Source organism: Manacus candei, unplaced genomic scaffold, assembly GCF_025592945.1.
Source record: "Manacus candei isolate 608988 ecotype Guabito, Panama unplaced genomic scaffold, ASM2559294v1 h1tg000027l, whole genome shotgun sequence".
Taxonomy (NCBI): Eukaryota; Metazoa; Chordata; class Aves; order Passeriformes; family Pipridae; genus Manacus; species Manacus candei.
In genome coordinates this window covers 5,440,742-5,459,082 of record NW_026138075.1, presented here as the reverse complement: position 1 = coordinate 5,459,082, position 18,341 = coordinate 5,440,742, and the positions used below count along the sequence as shown (strand labels likewise).

Below are 18,341 nucleotides of genomic sequence, written 5' to 3'. Positions count from 1 at the left end.
AAAGTAATACACTGGGGTTTATGAGATTTTTAAAGTATTTATTATTTATATATTTAATAGCTGTATTAAACAAGGTTTCATGCACCATAGTTAATACTACTGCTCACTTTCCCAAGAGTTTTTGGAGTAGTGTCTTACTTTACTTCCATTACATTATTTTTATTTGTTCTATCACTTCAAAGTCTTTTTCAGTTTCATTTTGCATTAGGCAGGATTTCATAATTTTAAAATTATCATTTGTATGTAAAATGACCGATAATTTTGCTGTCCATTATTTTAATAAAATAAACATTTTAACAGCCTCAGAGATACTAATTACATTTTATACTCCACTACAAGGCCTAAAAATATTTTAGGTAGGTAAAATGCCAAAATACTAATGGTTTTAGACCACATCCCTTTGACTTTCAGTAAATGCTCAGACCACATGAGCATTTATGTAGCTAGGTTCATTCAGACAGTACTTAACAGCACTGGTTTAAGTAACCTTTTTACCAGGATCACAACAACACATACACATACACAGCACATGCTGTTACCATAACTGTTGTGCTAAGATTGATACTGAGATTTAAGTAAGAGACTAGTTTAAACCAATTGCTCCAAAACTGTCTCGAAGACATATCCATAATCAGGAAAACAGCCTTCTCAAGTGCAACACAGCTATAATTTTTAGGATCCAAGTGTCAACACTTGAAAATGGAATTAAACACTGGAGTCTCTTCAAACTTGACAGTTATCACCTTCAATATTTGACTACTATCTCATCTAGCTCTGCAATACTTCTTGTCTTTTCTCCATGGTGAAGAGAAGGCTCAGGCGGATTTCATCACAGTATTACAGTACTTTAAGGGTATCTACAAAGAGTAGAGAGAGTCTCACTTCACAAGGAGCCTCAAGGAAAGGACAAGTGGCAGTTGGCACAAGTTACACTGGTAGGAGTTTCATCGAAATATAAATTATTCTTTTACAGTGAGAACAATCAAATGCTGGAACAACCTCCTCAGAGCGGTGATGGAGTACCCATCGTTGGACAAAGTGGTGCACAATCTCATTCAGGTTTCCCTTCCCACAAAAGGGTGGAGCAGATGATCCTCTGAGATTGCTTCCAACCTGGGCCATTCTCTGGTTCTGCAGTTATGGCCCAGGAGTTCCCGTGTCAAAGAAAATACCATAGCATAAAGACAAGCAATCCTAGTCTTATGGAAATACTTAAGAAATAGACACAAAATTATTGTTCATACAACCCAGAGGGCAGTATTTGCCAACCATTTGCCAAGAGAGAAAGTTTTTAGTATGGTGGAGACCACACATTGGGGAAGAGTGTGACAGTTTTGTAAGAAGCTACAAAATTCTACTTTCAGCTTTCCTATTACTGCAATGCAAAATACTTATGCAGGGGAAAAGAAATGCTTATTTCAATCAAGAAATGTTATTTCAATCTGTATGTTCTAACATCTTAAACAACATGCTACAATTTTCTACACAAATCAGTTTTCAATTTGCAAAACAATGATCCCCTATGAAGTAAGATACACTGACTCAGAACAAATTTTAAGTGGGGAAGTGAAAACCCTCAATATTTACAATCATCTTTCTTACAGTCTTACAGATTGCTTTATATAATTGTTGAAGCTGTCATTCTATTGTCAGCTGGTTACAGCCTCAAAAAACCACTCCCTTCTGGCTGATCAAAGCAAGCAGCTACCAGACAAAATTAAATTTTTTATTTTACATTTTTTAACTCACCTGCTTGGGAAGACGGAAGAGAGAATTTTTGTAAAATATATCTTTAGCCTGGCTCCATGTTCCATCAATGATGATCATAATAGATGAACTAGGAGACATCACTGCAACTTCTTCCAAATTGGTTGCTTCAGCTCCAGGATATAAAATTAGAGTATTGGGATTCCTGCACACAGTTGCTAATTCAGGATACCTTTCACGCACAGAAACAAAAAATAATTATTGAAGGTTTTCATGACAGACACATACTTGCAGATACTCTAAGTTACTAGCTCCCACTCATTTTCCCCAAATTGTACTTAAAATGTTCCTTTCTCAGCTACCACTTTCTTTTTCCAACAACTCAGAAGCTGTTGGTTCTCTCTCCTGTGAAGAGGGAAAAAACACACAAAAGTAATCAATGAAACCTTGATAAAGCAATATATCAGGAATATTTTCCAGCACTTTAATCACTAAGTCTAACGTCCATTAGAACCAAAGATGTTTTGAATTGTTTACAAAAATTTAACATGTATCTAGCAAAATTTGTTCAAGCACTTGCCATGCTGATGGCAAACTCATTGAAGCCACCAAATTTCAAGTGGAGATTGAGAAGCTGAATTTCTAAAAAAGTACTTTTCTTCCTACAGATCAGAGGTTGACTTTTAAAGAATTTAAAATTCCGTATCAGCCAGGGCAAAAAAGAGAGAGAACATTGCCACATGAGAATTAAAAGAAGGTCTTAAACAGTCTGTTTCCCCTGAGTGACAATGTGAACTTACTTCTTAATTTAGGTACTGTACTTCAGTGTATTTCCAGACTCTGTAGGCTTTAGAATTACTTTGTTTTCAAGCTACTTCACAAACAACTTTTTTCATTCAAAGAGTGGATCACAAAGAATTTCAAATACAAAAATTGTCCTATGTTAACTTAAAAGCCATGAAGACAATCAACTAAGCACAGTCTTCATTTACTTATTATACGTATTCATGCACTATTAAAAACACTTATCAAAAGCTTCATGTCGATTTGTTATGATTAAGACTTGGAAGCCATGAATCTCTATCCTTAAGTAACAATCTCAAAAGAATATAGCAAATCTCTGATGAAATTAGGAATATACCCAATTCACTCATACATATGTAACAAGAAAAAAGATATGTAACATTCCACCCTTAGCCAAAGCAATCATTTGACTGAGCTCTTAATTGTGAGTGGGAGGGGGAAGAAGAATACAGCATGAGTTTTTCTTTCAGAAATATTATTCTCTATATAAATATATATATGTATGTATATATATGCCATATACATAAACTGAGGACCCCTGGTGGTCTAGTGGTTAGGATGCAGCACTCTCACCGCCGTGGTCCGGGTTCAATTCCCGGTCAGGGAACTCCTCCGGGCAGATGGAGCTCGTCAGCCCTGTAAGGCCATCCATCTAAGAGAAGGTCACTCTAAACAAACCTACGTCCTGAGGACCTCGCTGCCACTGTCCGAGCTTGCTCGGCCCCGGCAGATGAACCTCAGGATTAAAGTGTGGGCTCAGTTCAGCGCACGCTGTGTCTCACCTAAAAAATCCACTGCGCAGGCTCGAAGGGTTATGACCTTTCCCAAATCTTCGTTCACGAAGACTAGCCATGATACATAAACTATATAAACTACAAGAGTTTATAATAGTTTTCAGTTGATGTCATCTGAAAGGACCTGATAATGAACGTGACTTAGTTGCCTGTAAAGGCATGATTTAGGTTTCTTAATTAGTGTTAAGTGAGTACTAAGCAATACAAACCCTGAGATTAGCTCAGTTGGTTAGAGCACAGTGCTAATAATGCCAAGGTTGTGGGTTTGATTGCCACAGTGCCCACTCACTTACAAGTTGGATTCAATGGTCCTTGAGGGTCCCTTCCAACACAGAATATTCTGTGATTATGTGAAAAATAATTACTAAAATGTGATTTAAGTGATGGAAGTGACACTTGGTAGGAATTAAAAGGACTTTAAATTATATGTGCTAGATGTTAAAGAAAAAGAGCTTACTTGAAAAATATACTCAGGTAAAAGGAAGCTTTACTTTTTCTGAAGCCTGCAAGGCAGAGCAAGATTTGTTCTTTTCTCTATGTGTCTCCAGGTAAAAACTAAGGAACAAAAGATTAAAGTGGGGGCATATGAAGAATCAGATGGTTTGGATTTTTCTTTTCTAACCAAGACAACAGAATTTTAAAAACAAAAGCTATTCACAGAATTGATGGGCAATACTACAAATAAGTATGAAAGGAAAAAACAAAACAGAACACAAAATACAGCAATGCAATGAGAACTTTTTCCATATCCTGAACACTTCACTGATGTCATAAACTGTATGAAATAGAATAAGTATTAGCAAACATGAACACAGATCCAACAGGGACTCTCTAAGACACTAAAGATGGCTTTGAAAGTATAGCACAAGACTAAACGAGTACTACAAGAACCATCACACTGGTCTGCAATCCAGAGAAAGAATTAGTAATAAATAAAATTAGCAATAAGTAGAATCTCAAAAATCATATTTCACAGTCGACTTTTTCAATGGAATAATGTGGGCAACACCAGCAGCATCAACCCACAAGTCAGCTCATACATTAGAATACAGACCACCTCAAAAAGTCCTCTGTTGCAATTAAAATGCAATGTTCTTTCCAATACACACAAGAAACCCCCCCTCAAAAATTCTGCAGGAAGTCCACTAGCAAAAACAACAAGAGAGATGGAACTAACTTATTCTGCACATCCATAGAGGACAAGAAAAGAAATAATAACTGCAGCAATAAAGATGCAAACAAAACAGGAACAAAACCTCTCAGGCTTTCTAATGGTAATAAGTTAAGTTCATATGTTCAAACAGATCTACAGAGAATTCTGCAGACTCTTCTGTAAGTGCTATTAATACCAGGCCTACTTGCAGCTCATCTCACTTTCGCAGAAGAGTAACTATTGGCATCTTGATTATCTTTTTATCCCTACTTCTCCAACTATGCTGCTACATATAGCAGCATTTGATGTATATATACATCAAACATACATAGCATCAGTTTGATGATACCAAACTGAGTGGGCAAGTGGACACCTTGGAAGAGAGTGTCATCTTGCAGGAAGACCTGGACAGGCTGAAAGAGTGGGCTAACAAGAACCACATGAAGTTCAACAGAGACAACTATAAGGTCTTGGACTTAGGAAAACATAATCCATGAGTGCAGCATGGTCTGGGATCTTGCCGGCTGGGGAGAAGCTCTGTGGAATGCAACCCAGAGGTCCTGGTGGACCACAAGTTTAGTCTGAGTGAACTGTCCTGCTGTGGCAGAGAAAGCCAACACGATGTTGGCTGCATGAACAAGGACACCACTAGCATAGACAGAGAAGTAATTATCTCACTCTACTCAGCACTCGTCAGGCTACACCTGGAATACTGTGTTCAGTTTTGATTCTCACAATATAAAAAAGATGCAGACAGGCTGGAGAGAGTTCGGAGAAGGGACACAAAGAACCAGGAGGCCTGCCAGATGGGAAAAGGGTGAGAGAACTGGGTTTTTTCTGCCTTGAGAAAGAAGGCCTAGGGGAGACCCAATCACTGTGTTTCAGCATTTAAATTGTGCCTAAAAAAAGATGAACACTCTCTTCTTACAAGGAGTCACATGGAAAAGATGAGGGGTACTACATACAAGTTACATCAGGAGAGATTCCAATTGGACAAAAGAGAAAAAAAATATTGCAATAATCTCCCCAAGGAGTGGTGGATTCCCCGAAGTTGGATACTTTTAAGACTTGGCTGGGCCAAGGTGCTGGGCCATCTTGTCTAGACTGCTTTTGCCAAGAAAGTCTAGACCAGATGATCCTTGAGATCCCCTTATACCTTGGTATTCTATAATTCTATGGTACATATATAATGAATATCAATGGCCAGTGTTGCTCTTTAGCTGATCTTATTCTTAAAACACAATGATTTCAAGTAATTGAAGGAATATCTTCTATACTGACTATGCTTAAGAAATATCATCTGTTCATATATCACGACATTTCCAGTACTTTCATTAGCAGTTTGCAGACTTTAGAAAATGCTGGAATTCCCAAGAGAAATCAATTTTTATCATTTACAGTTGAAGTAATCCAGTCTGAAGATAACCACTTTCTTTCTATAAATACAGCAACACAGAATTTCTCATCTGTTAGCCATCTTTCCGTGACCAACAGTTAATGTAAATTTCAAGATGATATAATTTAAAAGACATGCCGTAATTTGCAACTATGGACTTGAACTCTTAAAAGAAATACTTGCAATACTTGCTTCTGATACAAACCACTGTTCAGCTTTGGGTTTGGTATGCAGCAGGCATTGAAAGCCTTTATAATCCATTTAGTCTGATAACAATCTCTGCTAGAGCAGAACTATTCAGATGTTTCATTCATGCCTCAATTATATCCAGCTGCTTTGTCATAGCAGATTTATACATTCTCATGATTGTACTTAAGACAAGTAGCATTTCATTATTTCTGGGATCCATGCTCTTGAGATGCGTAATTTAGACACTATCTTATCTCATAATCCCGTTTTTGTATCATAAACATTTTTATTACAATGCACAGTCAGTTGCTCTCAAACTCTCTAAGTGGTTTTAGTTCCGCAGAGATGTATTAAACTTTGCCAAGGTGAAAGGCAAGCATTCAAATTTTAAAAATCCAACACTGCCATTTGGTAGCAAACAATACAAATATTAAAGAACAGATGCTAATTTATTATCTGTAGAAAACTATCACGTTAATGGGAACTTCTCAGTTTTTGTTGTCATTTTTACTATTTCACCTTAGTCATAAGAAGGTACCTTGGCCTTTCTCAATACTCCCGTGCTTGGGAGAATGTAGGAATGCTGATTGCCATAATTCCCATAAGGTAGCAATTCCCATCAAGTAATAAAATGAATAAAAATAAAGGTAACTATCCTCTGTCATTTCCCCATTCAGAAAGATGCCCTTAGGATCAGGACTGAAGCATGAGAGATATCCAGCAAGAGATATCAACTGCTTTTTTATCTACTTTTTTATCATTTATCTACTTTTTTGTAGATAAATGACATTTACTCTCTAATACACTCTGTATTTTTGTTCTTCACTTTTAAACACGTTAATTGTATACACAAATTATCTTTGGTCAAAAGATCAAATAATGACATATATTTTTAAGGTTTTGAAACCTGTAATTTTATAACTAAATGTTTTAACATTTACTAGGGAAAGAGGTCATAAATACAGCTTATTAAATAACCCTTTTTATTCTATGAAAATATGTATATAAAAAACTTTTCTAGCAAAGGTTCTACTGAGTTCCCCTGTAAAAAAAGCATCATTACTACCACCTCCAAATAACATTCGCTTTTACAGCATAACATGGAAATAAAACAAAGGTGAGTTTGTACTGGTACCCTAGCGCTTGATATTACTGTGACAAGTGGAGCTGGCCTGCAACATTTAATAAACTACAATAAAAAGGAATAATAGGTAATAGTGGGTTGTTTTTATTGTCTTCTATTACTTCAATTTCAATTTACTTCTCCCTTCTCATATACTGTGCTAAAGCAAAAACAGAACATAAGCTAGTAATAAAAGGAAAACTATTTCCTGCCTGTACTATCAAAGTACATACTTTTCTAGAAAAAATGGTTTTCAACCAATCTCAACATGTAAAAACCTGATTATTCCAACCAGTATGTCCACAATCATCTTTGGTGACATTGGCAGATTAGTTTTGAAAATGAATGCAATGGGAAGGAGGGGAAGAGGGGAAGGAATTCCTAAAGTTACAGGTCCAGCTTGGTAGCAAATATATATATATATATATATATACACACATATACACACACACACATATATACGCACACACCTTAATTCTAGCTTGATGTATAACAAGAAAACAAAGCAGAGAATTTTACAGAGAAAAGAGTTCAGATCAAAACTTCTAAAAACAGCTAAAATATTGAAGCAAATTAGAAACCGAAGTGCAGGAAATAAACTACGTGTTTGAAACAGCAGCAGCAATTATTGTATCTAGAAATGCTATATCACTAACATAAATAGCATCCATTACTGTTTCTCTGAAAAAGCTGCATATTTTACTTCAAGGAAGTAATGCACCTGTTTCTCATCTCTAATGGCCTAGTGTAATTTATTTCACTATTAACATAAAGCATTCACAACAAATTATTTCCAAGTGAAACAAGGGGAATAAATTACTAATGCCAAGCAACTTGTCGTTTTTACTCAAGGTGAAAAAAGAAAAAAAATTCAGTGCAAATTTTGGCACTAATTCACAAAGCTGTTGCTGAAATGGGCCCAGAGGCATCATCTTGCTAAGGCAAATTTGAACCTCCACATTATCTTACACAGCTGGTAAAGCACAGTTCCTGGTTACTACATTCACTTGCACAGTTCTTTAGCTGCATAGTGCAGAGAAAGAGTGCAGCAATAGTGCACATTTGAAAACAAAAGGCCCATAATATCAAGTCTTTCTCTTCTACCTTCTATGCTTCACTGTGAAGCATAACCTTTAAGAACAGAAACATTAGGAGAACGATCACGGAATCATAGAATTCTTTACATTTGAAAAGGCCTCAAAGACAATCAAGTCTAATTGGACACACTGCCAAGTCCACCACTAAACCATATCCCCAGGTTCCACACCTGCAGGTCTTCTAAGTACCTCCAGGAATGGTGACTCAACCACTTTCCCGGGCAGCCTGTTCCAGTGCCTGACCATTCTTTTGGTGAAGAAATTTTCCTAATACCCAATCTAAAGCTCTCACGGAAGCACAGCTTGAGGCCATTTCCTCTTATTCTGTCTGTTCATTGTTACATGGGAGAAGAAACCAACACCCATCTCAGTACAACCTCTTTTCAGGAAGTTGTAGAGAGCAAGAACATCTCCCCTTATATATCATACGCTGTATTGGGTTCATGTCAAGGTTTTGGTAGAGAGTAAGCTGCAAGTGTCCCCTGTGGATATGCCTGGAAGTGAGCTGCAGCCCATAGACAGCACACAAACTAAGGTAGAGGAAAAGTATGAGGAGGAAGGAGTGGCAGAAAGCAACTGCTATGTACTGACTGCAAAGCTGAAGGTTATAGTATTCAAAGGAAAAATAGCCAGAGAGAGTGTTATCCAAATTATATGGAGGAATGTGAAATTTGATATGGTAAAGTACAGTCTCAGATGTAAAACAACACATGTTCAGTTAGCCAGCATTAATTACTCTCATACAGAGAACCAAGAGAAGCTGTGACAAGCCAATGATCTCTGGTCATTGTTGACTGGGATAAGCAGAAAAAAATGTGTAAATTTAGTTTGATAACACAACGACAGCAAAGCACATGAAAAAAAGCTTACCTGAATAAATAGCTTTAAATTTTTTGTTAAGTAGCAAGATTTGATACAGTAAGAATTTTTGATACAGTATGAATTTGATACAGTATGAATTTTTTGATACAGTAAGAATTTGATACAGTAAGAATTTTTCTTTCTCAACAAGCACTAGAAAGTGCTATACCTACTGTATGTAATTACCATAAACAACTTTATAAAATCAACAGAAATAAGTTACATTTTATTACTCCAAAACTGAAGTTACAAATTTTTCCAAGTGCTCCAATTAATTTCTGATCCAAACTACTGAACTGTGGCAGAGCTCACAACTATACTGAGATATCATAGAATCACAGGATATTTTGAGTTGGAAAGGACCCACAAGGATCGAGTCCAACTCCTGGCCCTGCACAGGACACTCCAAGAATCACACCAGGTGCTGAGAGCGTTGTCCAAACGCTTCTTGAACTCTATCAGGCTTGAGAGCCTCTTCCACTGCTCAATCACCTTCTGGGTGAAAAACTTTCTCCTGATATCCAACCCAGACCTCCCCTGACTCAACTTCATGCTGTTTCCCTGAGTCCTGTCACTGGTCACAAGAGTGAAGAGATTGGTACCTGCCCCTCCACATCCTCCTGACGATGCTGAAGACCACAATGAGGTCACCCCTCAGTCTCCTCTTCTCCAGGCTGAATACACCAAGTGACCTCAGCTGTTCCTCATATGGCTTCCCCTCAAGGCTCTTCACCATCTTCGTTGCCCCCCTTTGGACACTCTCTAATGGCTTAATGTCTTTCCTATATTGCAGTGCCCAAATTGCCACAATATTAAAGATGAGGTTGCTCCACTGCAGAGCAGAGTGGGACAATCCCCTCCATCAACTGGCTAGTGATGCTTTGCCTGATGCCCCCCAGGACACGGTTGGCCCTCCTGGCTGCCAGGGCACTGCTGACTCATATTCGACTTGCCATTGACCAGGACCCCCAGGTCCCTTTCCACAATGCTCTCCGGCCTCTCATTCCCTAGTCTATACACACAGCCAGGGCTGTCCCATCCCAGGTGCAGAATCTGACACTTGACTCCAGAGACTCCAGAGAGCAATGTAGATAAATTTGTAACTGCCCTCTTACTGTCCTAAATAATGGGGTGGAGGACACAGAGATATTTGCATCTGTTTTCCTTTAAGTGATCACCCATTAGAATGCATAATTTAATCACAGCATCTGGAATTACCAAAGTGTGAATATTTGCAAGGAGGAAAGGTCTGAGAATAAGATTACCTTTTCAGAAAAATAAACAAAATAAAATAAGGCAAAACCACTTTCATTTTTTTACTTTGTGACCAAACAGTCACAAAGTAAAAAATGAAACTCAAAAGCAATAGTGCCATGGTTGTTTATAAAACTATGATATCAAATTAAAATAATTCAAATTTTTTACATGTTAGACTTCAGAAATAGTTGCTATCACTGTTCAATATATGCCCAAAATTCCTGTTGAGTGGAACAGTATTATTATTCAAAATCAGTTGCCTACAAAATTTTATTAGTAGCCTAAAAAGAACATCATATTTTATTCATGAATATTAGACTAAAGTTGTTTTTTGCCCTAACATTTCCATAATGAATAGCAAAACTACTGCTGAAATACGCTGCCATTATGAGATACAATCCTAAGAACAATGTTAGGAAAAGGCATTAGCACACTTCTTTCCCCTGCCCTCGTTCATTCCACTTTTTTGAAATTTCTATTTATAGCAAGAATCTTAATAGACATCCTTCAAATGTAAATGCTTCTGTAACTGCAGTTTCAGAAAACCATACTGCAAGCGTCTATCCAGCAATATAAATTACCTCTTAACTCTGTATCCAGGAAAGAATAATTACCCAGACAAATTAAGACAACGAATACCCCAGCCACTCTTCTATCCTCCCCAAAACCTTTTATTAACTGCCCCTGCTCATGTATACTAACAATTACACTCCATTTTAAGTGAAGGAAAGAAAACAGCAAATATTAAGAACTCACAAAAAGGCTATTTTTACAATACCACCACTTACATTGTGTAAGTATGTCCTGGTTTTGTCTATGGTAATGTTAACTTTCCTCCCAGTGGGTGGTATGGGGCTGTATGCTGGATTTGTGCTGAACATAGGGTTGATAACATAGAGATGTTTTTGCTATTGCTGAGCAGAGCTTACATTTATATAAGCATATAAGCAGAGCTTATATGATTTTCATACTGTCGCGCTGGCAAGGAAGGTGGGAGGTTGGAAGGAGACACAGCTGGGACAGGTGATCCAAAATGATCCAATGGATATTCCAGACCATATGACATCATGCTCAGTCTATAGAGCTGGAGGGAAGAAGGAGGAAGGAGAGATCTGGAGTGATGGTGTTTGTCTTCCCAAGTAACTGTTACACATAATGGGGCCCTGCTCTCCTGGAGAGGCAGAACACCCGCCTGCCTATAGGAAGCAGTGAATCAGATCTTTGTTTTTCTTTGCTTGTGTGCACACAGCCTTTTCTTTCCCCATTAGACTGTCACTATCTCAATCCAAGAGTTTTCTGGCTTTCAGCCCCCTGATTCTCTCCCGATCCTGCTGGTGGGGGAGTAAGGGAGTGGCTGCCTGGGGCTTGGTGTTGGCTGGGGTAAACCACAGCAAAGTACTTATGCCAAACTGTTCGGTTTTAGCTTAATCATTTTGGCACATCAAAGATTCATCCAAGTATCTGATACTAATGTAATCAATACCAAAAAAAGGTCACTCTTTTCAGCACTTGGGAAAAAAAAAAATCCAATTAACCAACAGAACTGGTCTTTTATTTCAGAAAAGCCATCTGATGAGCCAAGTCACCATGCAAACATTGCATATTTTCAGTAGAATTAAAATGTCAGCTTACAGGAAGAATGGACAAGACTGGGAAAGATGACATATTAGCTCTTAAAAAATTAATCACTTCTCATCTTTACCATTTCTTTATCAATTATATCTTGAAGATATCAACTTCTGGAAAGACTTCTAAAAGTTGGTTCTTTATCTTTTCTGTAATATAGGTCAATCAAGAATAAGGTAAATTTAATCTACATAATTTGTTTATCGGCTTCAACCACAAGAAAAGGTGTACCCAAGGAGGAATTGAGTAGAGGAAATGATTAAAAAACAAGGGGGGAAAAAAAGTGCTTTATGTTTACTCTTTCATCCAAACATAAGTTTAATAAAAAATAAAATTTTGATTTTCAGTCTTACTGTCATAAACATCAGAGGTCCAAATGTTAAGCTTTCATTCAAATCATGACATTTATTCTAGAGGATGCAATTCTGTGTGGAGCTCCTCATAAAATCCCTCTGTGCTCCTCATACATTTTGGATGCTGATGACAAAGCATAGGAAAAATAACCAAGACACACTTGAAAAACAAACTTGCCTTCTCCTTCAAAAGAGGGGCACTGAAGACTAAAGAGCTGCCCAGCTGAGATGGTACGTACATTTTCCCCTGAAAGCAGCCTCCTCTGACAGCTACAGATTCACAGCAGTCAGTCTGCCAGTTGGCACACCACTGCTGGAGCTGCTGCGATGGAGACCAAAAACAATCAGCTGCTGTGTACAGCTTAGTTTCCACTCAAATCCATAATGACAATTAATTCTGTTCACAAAGGCTGCCTTGAAGTGTTTTAAGTTTACAGATCTGATGCCAAGAGCTGCTGGATCCCATGATAATACAAGTATGTGCACTACCATTCTATTCTGATAATTTACAAAAATATGGGCAACCATCAAGGTCATCACTTTCACAGGTCTGCTGCATGGTAGGGTTTCTACATGTACATGGAGAAACAATGTGTGCACCACGTTACCCCTCCACCTGCAGGCACTGCTCATATGCAAGATCAGCGCAAGCAGAGATTCTGAGTTATACTGATTTATTCCCTTCCAAACCGTGCACTTATGGTGGAAGCAGCAAATGACATAAACACTATCGCACGCTGTCAGGAAAAAAAAACAGCAAAAGTGCGGCCTTAATGTGCTTCAAAACAATGATACTTCTAAAATGTATCAACAAGCATTCTCTAATAATTTATTTCTTCAAAGTAACTAAGAACATGGGGCAAGGTTGATCAAGCTGCTTGTACAGCAGCTACCAAATTGCTTACACACAGCATGGTTTTTAAGAAATCTAGAAAACAAACAAGTCCTGTTTAGTTTAATATGTCGTAAAACCTCAGCTGGACCACTGCAATTTATGAGGTTTTAAAAATCCCATTAGCAGAGATTTTCACCCTAAGAGAAGACCAGGGACCAGGTTACAGCCCTTCCCATTTACATTAAAACATTGACATGTTTCTACCCATCTGCAGATGCCTGTTGCTTTGCTGTTATAAAGAAGGAATATTGATTAACACATCGACAGAATGTATTTATGGCTAAGAAAAAAAAGTATGTAGAAATAACACACTGCAAAGCTGGAAAATAATTTTTCACCTCTTCTCATCTTTCCTCTTTCCAAAAAGGTGATCACAAACTCAGTGACTGAGCACTCTCAATTTTTCCAGTCTCACATCGACAGAGCAAAGTAGGCATAGTGCAGATGCTTAAAGTGGAGCCATGACTGTCACCTAAGTAGTTTTAGCACTCCATCTGGGTAAGCCAAATCACCAAAATTCATATTAACCCAAGGAAAACTTTCGCTTCTTTCACCATCTCCAGTGTGTTTTTATGGAAAAAAAAATTAATAGGAACTAAGTAATTATGAATCAATTTAAACTATTTTGAGGCTGAGATGTCCTACAAGCAGTTTTGGCCTAAAGAGTTAGGCCAAACCTTTAGGTTAGAGAAATATCCCTGTATTCAAACTTTAAGAAGCTTTAATACTGTAATTGTCTCTTCTTCTTAAAAAAAAAAAAGAAAAAGGAGATTTACTAGAAGCAGACTGTACTGACAGCATTCCACCCTGCGCATATCAGTTTGAAAAGTTGCTTCATTTTCAAGTTTTAACAGGAAGACAGTATAACTTCCCTGTAGTCTGGAACTTTTCAGATAATTATTAGAGTTATTATCATAGAAGACTAAAAAAAAAAAGCAACGTATTTCTAATGTTTTCTAATTAGTATACGGGCAGCACAAACATGTGGAAGCACCATTCTGAATTATCTTCCACAACATTTTTGTTCACTGAACTCTACAGAAAGTTTTCTCCAAGGATTAAACTCAATTTTAGAATCAATTTCCTTCATGATTTCTATTTGCTTTACTGAAAATGTATGTAGTAAAATTTCACTGGCATTTGTACCAAGAATTGGTTTCTAAGACTTAGCTTCATCTAATGAAGATTAAAGATGTTACATGGGAGAGCAATATTTTCCAAGGTCTCAGAATATTAGAAGAAAAAATAATTAAAAAACCTCCAAGAGCTATACTTTCTTATAATTAATTTTAGAGAAAGAGGAAAGAATTTGAAAAAACTACATTCACTAAGAGTTTTTTACCACGGGGTTGTCGAATTCCCACACTTGAGTAAAAACTATTAGTTTTACTTCAGTGACACCAAATGGTTAGTCAGACAAAGCAAATCAAAGAAAGAACCAAACAGAATAGCAAGACAAACCTAGTACCAGGTAAGAACAGAACTGCAAACAGCCAAGAGTTTGACAGTAGCCATTCGAACCTTCAAGAACATAAAACTGAGATCATAAATACTACAACCTAGAGGAAGAATGTCAAGTGTTTCTGACTACCTTGGTAAATCAGAAGCTTGTATCAAAAGTGAATAAGCACACTTGAAATAAAAATTAGGAGCACTGTTGGTTGTTAATAAAGACATTGAAAAAATATCTCTATAGTTTACAGAGAATCAGAAAATGCACAGACAATCCTGCTCACCTGTCTTCACTAAAACGTCGACCAACCAAAATTTTACATTTGTCTGGAGGGAGACAAGCTGCTAGCAAAGGCACTGTCCTTAACACTCGACTTTCCTGTAAAAAAAGAAAATTTACTTTTGAATCAAATCAAGGAAGGCTTCTATGAATGCTTAAAGCTTTCATTTTCTATCAAATTCTTTTGACTACAGTTACAGAAAAGAACCTTACCACATAACAGGAAAAAACAATCTACAAGAAAAATACACAATCTTGATGCTACAAATTGTATTGTTTCGATGACAGCATTTAAATTTTAACTCTAGGCTAACAGTATCAAAAACAGTAACAAAACTTCTCAGACAAATAAAGAATAGGCAACAAAACAGCCTTAGCATTAATGATGTAACAGTCTGGGGAGCTAATGTCTCTATACCAGAAAATGAGGGGAGAGCTCGAATTCCACAAACAGATGCTAAAATTAAAAGCACTGGGTGCGTCAGACCAGACACTGTGAAATGCAAACATCTCCACTCCGCTGTCACTTCATTTCACAGTAATCAGGACAATGACACGTATGCTGCCATGAACCTTCCAACTTATGCCATTCAGGCTGTATTGATCAGACATCTGCCTACATCTTTGTGACACAGAGAGGAAGGTGACCACCACGCTTGAGTGGGGCACAGGGGCTCTTCAGATCTCAGAGCATTAAAGAGAGCAACGTGGAAGGAGGATTTCAGAAAGTGGAGGAGGGGTGAAGCAATAACAGCTGAAACAAACTATCTACTCGTCAAACAGAGCAATTTATTTCTGTGCTTTATTTAACACAGCTGGGAACAAACTTTTTGTCTAGACAAGAACTAATGCAAACTGAGCTTCATTTGTGGGATGTCAATTTTTGTTTTCCCATCAAGGAAATGGAAGTAACAGAAAACCAACACTAAAACACTGAATGAAAGTTTCCGTTACTTTATTTATCGTAAGATGAACAGAGGAAGGCTAATAGCTGAATCTAGCAGGGGGCAAGGCACTAGATGTCAGGTGAGGATTATGAAAGCCCTAAACCCAGTAAAAGAAAGAGTTCTTACAACACAGTGCACATCTTACAATCTGAATGTCTCATGACTCAGACCATGAAAATCCAAACATCAATCCCTAAACTATGGGATTCATTAACGAAAACCCAAGGGGCTTTTGGTCTGCCTTTTGATTTAAGAGCCTTACCTCAAAAACACAATATTTGTGAACATGTGAACATGAGGCTCTGATTAACTCACTCTGGGCAGATGTTACTTTCACAAGTATCAATGTGCAGCCATCTGCACTCTCACATTGTCTTGCTACCAAACTCCTGTTAAAACAGTTTTGTGAAAACTTTTATTACTGTTGCCTAAAACCTTTATTCATTTTGCTTTTTCTGATCCTTATCTACTGATCCTCTATAAATAAAACATCGTGGAGTTGAAGGAGTAAGCTGTTCTGCTACACCCACCACTATTTCTCATGGCAGCAGCAGCGTAATGTCTCCTAGGGACAGATGAAGATCAAAGTACCTTGGGAGTGAAGTGCCAGCAAAGGGAGGGAGAAGTATTCTTTAAATTGACATCAATTTCTTCTACCTCAGAACAGCAGAATCAGCCATCAACAGTGTCATAGTATTACTTGCTTTTATTTCATCATAATTAAATAACATTCCAATTCACTAGTCAGAAGCCTCCCTTCTCCATAAGAATGTAACAAGTGGCAATAAAGGACCTGGAAGAAAATCAATTATTTGCCTCTGATAAGCAAAACCAAAAGAGCTGTCAGCAGTCAGGAGAAAGTTATTCAACTATTCTGTCCAATGTCACATCATTACTTCAGAATTACCTTTCATTCAAATAAATACATTCTTTTACCAAAATAGAAAACTGATTTTTCCAATCTAAAAACAATATGTGCTTATAGGAAGATAGAACATAAAATGTAAAGTTCAAAGGAATTGAGAACAGAAGCTTAAGAACAGTTAAGTCAAACTAACACTAAAAAAGGTTTCATTTGTTTATAACGTTCTTCATTAAAGAATTTGTACTTAACTAGACTATAGATAACTTATTTGTTATCCTACCAACAATTTTCCACTTACTAGTTTGAAAGTGAGCAGTTACTCTCTTTGTTCTTCTCAGTGTTCTAGCACTTATTTGCAACTCTTTGCTTATTAATTATTTGACTATTAAAGTATATAAACAGAAACAGGACTGGGGGACTTATGTGGTGGGCTGACCTTGGTTGGCCTCCAGCCAAGGTGCCCACCAGCCACGCTATTACTCCCCCTTCTCAGCAGGACAGAGGGGAAAAAATAAGATGAAAATGAACTCTTGGGTAAAAAAGGCCAGGGGTGGAAGCAAAAGACAATAAAAATATTTTATTCTTATTTCCCATCAGCAGGTCAAGTCCAGCCACTTCCTCAGAAGCAGAACCTCAGCAGGTGTAGCAGTTCCTACAGAAGACAAATGCCTTAATCACAGATGCCATTCCCCACCCACCCACACCCAGCTTTTACTGTGTCATATGGTATGGAACATCCCTCTGGTCAGCTTGGGTCAGCTGTTCTGGCCATGTCCCCTCACAGTCTCTTGTCCACCCCCAGGCTACTGGCCTTTGTGGGCATTTTGGAGGGACAGCCTTGATGCTGCATGAGCACTGTTCAGCACTAGTCAAACTCTAGTGGCATGCTACTGTGGTGACTTCAACGTGGAAACTTAATTCCATTGCAGCTGGACTCAAAACAACTTACTTTTGTTGTTCTTTTTCTTTTCTGGGGATTTGTGGTAATTTTGGTTACCATAGCATTATCCATTGACAATGAATAGGACAGTTCAAACTAATAAAAACATTTATTAGAGCCAGGAGATATATATTTCTTCCATTTCTTTTTCCTGAATTGCTAGGACAAGCAGCAAGAATTTCCCCCTTACATTTGATTCCTGCTGTTCAATAAGGAATACTATATAGCAGAAGTACTATAACGAGCAAGTCAAAGCTAATTCCTGGCATTAGATCAATACATAGAATCATTAAATACGCACAATCTAAATTTTCTTCTCAGATGCTTAACACCGAAAATTCTTACTCTTACAGAAAGAAAGAAGGCAGGGAATGAAAACAACTTAAACAGACACCCTCTGCTATGCTTTAGGGGTTCTGTCCCAACTTATACTTATCATCCAGCTTTTGAAAAGCACATAATGGCCTACATTGTACTGGCAGTCACATTAAGAATGATCAAAGGCAAAAGTAAGACAAAAGTGTACAGGGGTTTATACTCTTAGCTGTGTCACTGATCAGTCCTACGGATCATAAGAGTAGGCATGAAACAGGAAAAATGAC

General features: G+C 37.6%; 1 protein-coding gene across 3 annotated transcripts in view; it reads right to left on the bottom strand.

The window, feature by feature from the left end:
- Positions 1 to 18,341, bottom strand: part of DTWD2 (DTW domain containing 2) — a 79,060-nt gene that overhangs the window by 31,638 nt on the left and 29,081 nt on the right. For all 3 annotated transcript variants that reach the window (XM_051789463.1, XM_051789464.1, XM_051789466.1), the window contains 2 exons: positions 14,992 to 15,086; positions 1,750 to 1,939 (listed from right to left, as the gene is read on the bottom strand). In XM_051789463.1, the coding sequence (XP_051645423.1) occupies positions 1,750 to 1,939; positions 14,992 to 15,086 (285 nt within the window). The remainder of the gene's footprint in view (positions 1 to 1,749; positions 1,940 to 14,991; positions 15,087 to 18,341) is intronic.